This window comes from Engraulis encrasicolus, chromosome 21, assembly GCF_034702125.1.
Source record: "Engraulis encrasicolus isolate BLACKSEA-1 chromosome 21, IST_EnEncr_1.0, whole genome shotgun sequence".
Taxonomy (NCBI): domain Eukaryota; kingdom Metazoa; phylum Chordata; class Actinopteri; order Clupeiformes; family Engraulidae; genus Engraulis; species Engraulis encrasicolus.
The window spans coordinates 17,640,194-17,646,214 of record NC_085877.1 but is presented as its reverse complement, the minus strand read 5'-3'; the positions used below and the strand labels follow the sequence as shown (position 1 = coordinate 17,646,214).

General features: G+C 49.4%; 1 protein-coding gene across 1 annotated transcript; it reads right to left on the bottom strand.

The window, feature by feature from the left end:
- Positions 1–1,310: 1,310 nt before the first annotated feature.
- LOC134437582 (apelin receptor B-like) lies at positions 1,311–2,792 on the bottom strand. The gene has a single exon (XM_063187065.1). The coding sequence runs from the start codon at positions 2,620–2,622 to the stop codon at positions 1,549–1,551; it is 1,074 nt and encodes a 357-aa protein (XP_063043135.1). The 5' UTR covers positions 2,623–2,792; the 3' UTR covers positions 1,311–1,548.
- Positions 2,793–6,021: the final 3,229 nt, after the last annotated feature.

The window sequence follows — 6,021 nt, the reverse complement described above, 5'->3', positions numbered from 1 at the left end:
CTGCCACCTCCTAACTGCCCCCCCACACACAACCCACCACACCCCAGCGTTTGTCAGCTGCCATCTGTCTGTCTGAAAGCCCCCCTCCTTGCACTTGTATCACCCCCCGCCAACCCATCCAGCCCTTCAAACCCCCAAACCGACAAGAAAGATACTTTAACTCTAATCAGCCCTGTAACACCTCCTCTCGTCTTACTGCCCCCCCACCCCAACACTCGCACGCACACACACAGCACCCCTAGCACCCCCTCCCCACATCCCCTCTCTGACCCACAGACACTCGGCCAGCCGACCCCCCCCCACCCCACCCCGCCCCCTACTCTTCTTGCTTCTTTCCCCCTCATCTCATTCGTTCATTGCATGAAGAAGTGCTCACTAACATAACATTGCATAAGAGTACAAACAGAAGCCCTGATGAAATGCATGTAGCATGTATGTCAAAATGATAAAAGGTTTTACACTTTAAGAACACATGGTCAGCAGAAGCAAAGTAGTAAACAAAATAAACACCAGCCGCCAGCCACAGCTACCAGCTCCACCACAACTCTCCCCACCCCCCTCACCCCACCTCACCCGGCTTTGCTGCTGTCGGAGTCGGGACCACCACCGAGACGACCCAGCTCCCACCTCCCTCTCCTGCATGTGGGCCTGATGTCCAGGTACTCCATCTTCCCCCCTCCTCCTGACAGTGGATCTTCATGGTGCCTGCATGGCTTGCAGACGCTCATCAATACTGCAGCAGGCTCCTCCAGTCTCTTACTCACACCCATGCAGCTCTAATCCAACCTGACCGACACCCCCCCCCTTCCCCAAAACACACACACACACATACATACGGTCTCTGCCCCTCAAACGTCTGGATAGCAGCTGTCAGCTCGAGGTGGGGTGTGTGTGTGTGTGTCTGTGTGTGTGAGAAAGGGTGTTAGTTGCCGGGGTGTGTGGATGTGGAGTTGTCTAGGTAGTGTGTGTGTGTGTGTGTGTGTGTGTGTGTGTGTGTGTGTGTGTGTGTGTGTGTGTGTGTGTGTGTGTGTGTGTGTGTGTGTGTGTGTGTGTGTGTGTGTGTGTGTGTGTGTGTGTGGAGAGTTCAGTCACAAACTGTGGCATCTTTGATAGCTGGAAAGTCTTTCTTGTTCACCCCCCTTTCAGCAATGACAGGGAAAACAAAAAAGAGCACCACATTTCTCCACAGCTGCGGACGTTCTGTTCAGTTTATCTCTCACAAAAGTCAAGTGAAGCCAAGAAAAAAAACAAGATCTGCTGTTGTTGTTGTGGTTGTGTTCTGTATCTCTCCCAGCAGTTTCAAACAAAGTGACATCTTCAAATTCTTGACTCTTGCTCACCTCCGTCTTTTCAAAGTCTCTCCCTCCATCCTTTTAGGTCCAGTGTCTCTCACGGCAACAGTGAAGATTCTCCTCTTAGAACCTCCACCACCACCACCACCACACACCACCATGTTCTCCATCCTTTCCTCATCTCTTCTCTTCTTTTCTCCTTCTTCTCCTGCTCTCCTCTCTGTCCTGTCACCTCCATCCATCCGTCCGTCCATCATCACACCTTGGTGGCCAGCGACTGCTGCTCGGTCTTGTGGGAGGAGAGCGAGCTGGCGGGGCTGGAGTGCAGCGCCTTCTTCAGGTTGAGCAGGAACAGGCACTGCGAGCGGAAGCGGGTGTCGAAGAAGGCGTAGAGGAAGGGGTTGAGGCAGCTGTTGACGTAGGCCAGGCAGGTGGAGTAGGGGTGCGCCAGCAGCAGGAAGCTCAGGAAGGTGCAGGAGGACGGCGCCAGGCCCAGGTACGACAGCGAGTCCATGCCCTTCACCACGTGGAACGGCGTCCAGCAGGCGGAGAAGACCACCACCAGCATGGTGATGATCTTCAGCAGGCGCCGCTTGCGCTGGTCCTCCTTGCGCAGGCTGTTGAAGTGGCGGGTGACGGTGCAGCCGATGAAGCCGTAGCACACCATCATGGCCAGCAGCGGGAGGAGGTAGCCCAGCACGGACGAGGAGATCCCCAGCCCCGCGATCCACAGCGCCTCCTTGCGCTTGTCGTCGCCCGCCACCAGGGTGAAGTCCATGATGCAGATGGTGGTGTTGCCTTCTTCCCGGGTGGTGCGGAAGACCAGCGTTGGGGAGGCCAGGACGCCGGACAGCAGCCAGATGAAGGCAAGGGAGGCCTGCATGTGCGACTTGGTGCGCAGCTGCGAGCTGGTCAGCGAGTGCACTATGGCCAGGTAGCGGTCGAAGCTGAGGCAGGTGAGGCAGAAGACACTGGCGTACATGTTGAGCAGCACCACGTAGCTGCTGAGCTTGCAGAGCGTCATGCCGAAGGGCCAGTGGTAGCCCAGCGCCGTGTACACGGCCCAGAGGGGCAGGGTCACCACGAAGGTCAGGTCGGCCAGTGCCAGATTGCAGATGTAGACGTCTGCGGCGCGCCGCGGCTTGGACTGCGCCGAGCGCCACACAGTGAAGATGACCACGCCGTTGCCCGACAGGCCCAGCATGAAGATGACCATGTACAGCATGGGGATGAGCGAGTAGGACGGCTCCCACTCATCGTAGTCACACATGGTGCTGTTCTCCGGCTCGTCATACTCGTACTCGTACTCTTCACTCAGGTTCAACGCCATCTTCTGAACTTACTTTGTTTGGTTTGAGTCAAAAAAGGCTGATTGAGTTCCAACAAGTTGAGTGAGTTGAGTAGCAGTTGGAAAAAAAAGACCTTGGTCGTTGAAATGAAATCAAACCAAAATAACTGAGTAATAAAAAAAAAGTACTCAAAACTGAGAAGTAGAAATAAAACAAAAACCAAAGCTAGCAAGCAAAATAGGCGGTCTGTCAACTTTAGATCCGAGTTTAAAAGGATAATAGTAAATCCGTGCAGCGTCTGTTTGGGTGCAGAGCGGAGGAGCGTCTGTTTGGGTGCGTCACCTCAGGAGGGTGATTGCCGTCTGAGTGTGTTGCTGTCACTACTTCGCCGTCCCCTTTTAAACTCGTGTGAGTTCACACACCCCGCCCTCTCCTCCCCCCAGCGAGAAACCCCTCTCTCAATACACTCCCTTCCTCCTCGTCTCCCTTGCTCGCGCAGCAGCCATCTCTCTCTCTCTCCCCCTCTCTCTCTCTCTCTCTCTCTCTCTCTCTCTCTCTCTCTCTCCCTCTCTCTCGCTCTGCCGCGCCATTCTTTAGTTATTTCGCCTCCACTTTTAGAAACTGACAGAGAAAAAAAATCAAGCTATATAAAATCACTACATTGCATTAATGTATTTCATTCCATTATGTAAAAACTGCAAGAAACATATTTCTTTCACGGATCCCAAACACGATCATTTATATTTGGTGAATTTTTTTTCTATCGCTTCGGGGGACAGGGGTGATAAATTACGATTGTATGACATCAAATGCTTCAGGCTATGGAGTAATAGTCAGGTATAGCTCCTGTATGTGCCACTGCTGTCAAAACATGCCGGGGCAAAGCTGGGCTAAATTGTCGAGATGGATTGCAATTAGAAAAGGGCACTAGAGGCGCGAATGGCGACCCATTACCCAACCATTACATTCTGAAAGCCCCGTGCCATTATTTCCATTGAGGAGACCGGGCAAGTCTAAATAAACCATAGGAAACGTTTGGACATGTTCCTGTCCGCCCATTTTGGACACACAAATGGATTTTATCTAAGAACTTTAACGTAACTCTTCGTGCGTAAAATAATGCGTCCACAACACCGGGCAATTTTACTGTGCTATTTTTTTTTACGACAAAAACAATATTCCAATAATCATTGACAGTGTGTGTGTGTGTGTGTGTGTGTGTGTGTGTGTGTGTGTGTGTGTGTGTGTGTGTGTGTGTGTGTTGAAGCAGAATGCACCAACATAAGTAGGCTAATTTAAAATGGTTCGTCATTCACGCCTCAGCCAAGGATGCGTAAGTTAATGGTTAATGATGCTACATTCAGCTTGGTAGTTTTGGTCAACATGGCGACGATCAAATGTTAATGATTGTCAACAACAAACCGGAATGCAATATTTCTCATGTCGTTCTTGTTTTGGCTAAACATGGAATTTTAACATTTGAAATAAAGCATTAGCAAGGGGCTACAATAAATGGAAAATGTTTTTCTCCAAAGACTACATATATTTTCGAATGAGATTTTCTTTGAAGGAAATAGGTGGAGTGAAAACCAGCTTATATTAACACATTGGTATCAGAGAGCTGCCTGATATACTAGAGTTGAGTAGTAGAGCAGATTCCTTCTATTTAGGAATGTAAATTAATTTAATTGTATCAGACCAAATTAAGCTGGTGACCAGTGTCACACAAGGGAATTTAGGCCTACCTCTTCATTAAATTATACTTCCATCAGATTTAAAGAGGTGCAAAAGAAAACAGTGCGATGCAAATATCACCCACATTGATGGTATTGGTATGAGTGTTCATATTTTCATAACAAAGTCTCTGTCTTTGCCTCTCTCTCTCTCTCTCTCTCTCTCTGTCTCTGTCTCTGTGTCTCTCTCTCTCTCTCTCTCTCTCTCTCTCTCTCTCTCTCTCTCTCTCTCTCTCTCTCTCTCAGCTTATCCTTAGGGGGGCAACTCTTTTTCATCAAATTCATTGCTGCTTACTCACTGTTTATGTTTTGCTATCATGCCTCACCAACAGTTTGTCATGGATTCTTTCAAGCCCTAAATTAAGGATCTCTCTCTCTCTCTCTCTCTCTCTCTCTCTCTCTCTCTCTCTCTCTCTCTCTCTCTCTCTCTCTCTCTCTCTCTCTCTCTCTCTCTCTCTCTCTCTCTCTCTCTCTCACACACACACACACACACACACACACACACACACACACACACACACACACACACACACACACACACACACACACACACACACACTTACTTTGCATCAAGCAACTTTATATATTTTACACAGTTAGGTCAAAGCCTCCTCTGCAGCATAGTAAAGCTCATCTGAGCATCCTAACCACTGGATTACCACCATGTAACATTTCACCCAGCTGCTGGCGTGTGAGCAGTGGGGAGAATAGGTTATGTGGAGTGGTTGGCAGTATTATCCTGACAGAGTCAGTCAGCACGAGAAACTAGGCACAGGGACTTTTTTCCCCAAACCAGGACAAATTGTCACAATCCACATAGTTTCCAAGGATTGGGCTATTTGACCTTTAAACTTGACCTTTAAACTAAATCTAAACTTGGCAAAATGGTTTATCTCTATAAGAGTCAATTCAACGTTGGTCTTTTTGCTGTGTGGATGAAGTCTTGTGAGCGAGGAGGAGGACCCAGAGATGCTGATTGTGTTTCTCTCTCTCTCTCTCTCTCTCTCTCTCTCTCTCTCTCTCTTTCTCTCTTTCTCTCTCTCTCTCTCTCTTTCTCTCTTTCTCTCTCTCTCTCTCTCTCTCTCTCTCTCTCTCTCTCTCCAGACGCAGGGCTTCACTTGTCACCTCTCCAGCTCCGTCTCTCATCGTGTGGGTGTCGCTGGCGCCTCCAGCCCTGTTCCTCAGACACTATCCCCCCATAACCTGATCCACACCACCACAGCCAGCACAGTCACAGCCAGAGCAACCACGGAGCTACCCGGGACCGTAAAACCAATTTTGGGCCATATGGGTCTGGGTCAAATGGACCCTTGTTTAACCTGATAAGACATGGCCCCTGTTTTGCTGTTACTAGAATGGCAATGACCAAGTCATTATGTATTACTAAAGGCCCTCTATATTGCCATAGTAGTGTAGTATGGTGGTTAAGTCTTTTCAATGACTATTCCATTGGTGGAGTGATGTTAACATGTCAAAGCAAGAAGCTGACTCCCTGTGGGGGGCCTCAATATGTGGGGCCCAGGTGACTCCCAATTTAGTCCCCTATTGGCACTTCTCCACATACAACCCGGCTGTGCTGCCGAACGTGTGTAGTTTGCAGGTAAGCACTCAAGTTACGAACGTAACTGGTGCAGGAATGGACAATTGCACCATTCTGGTGGGCTTGAAAACAGTATGGTGCCAGTGTCCATTCCTGACGTCCATGTT

What these genes read in the sequence shown, in the direction of transcription:
- LOC134437582 (XM_063187065.1), bottom strand. Translation starts at nt 2,622, where the DNA reads ATGGCGTTGAACCTGAGTGAAGAGTACGAGTACGAGTATGACGAGCCG.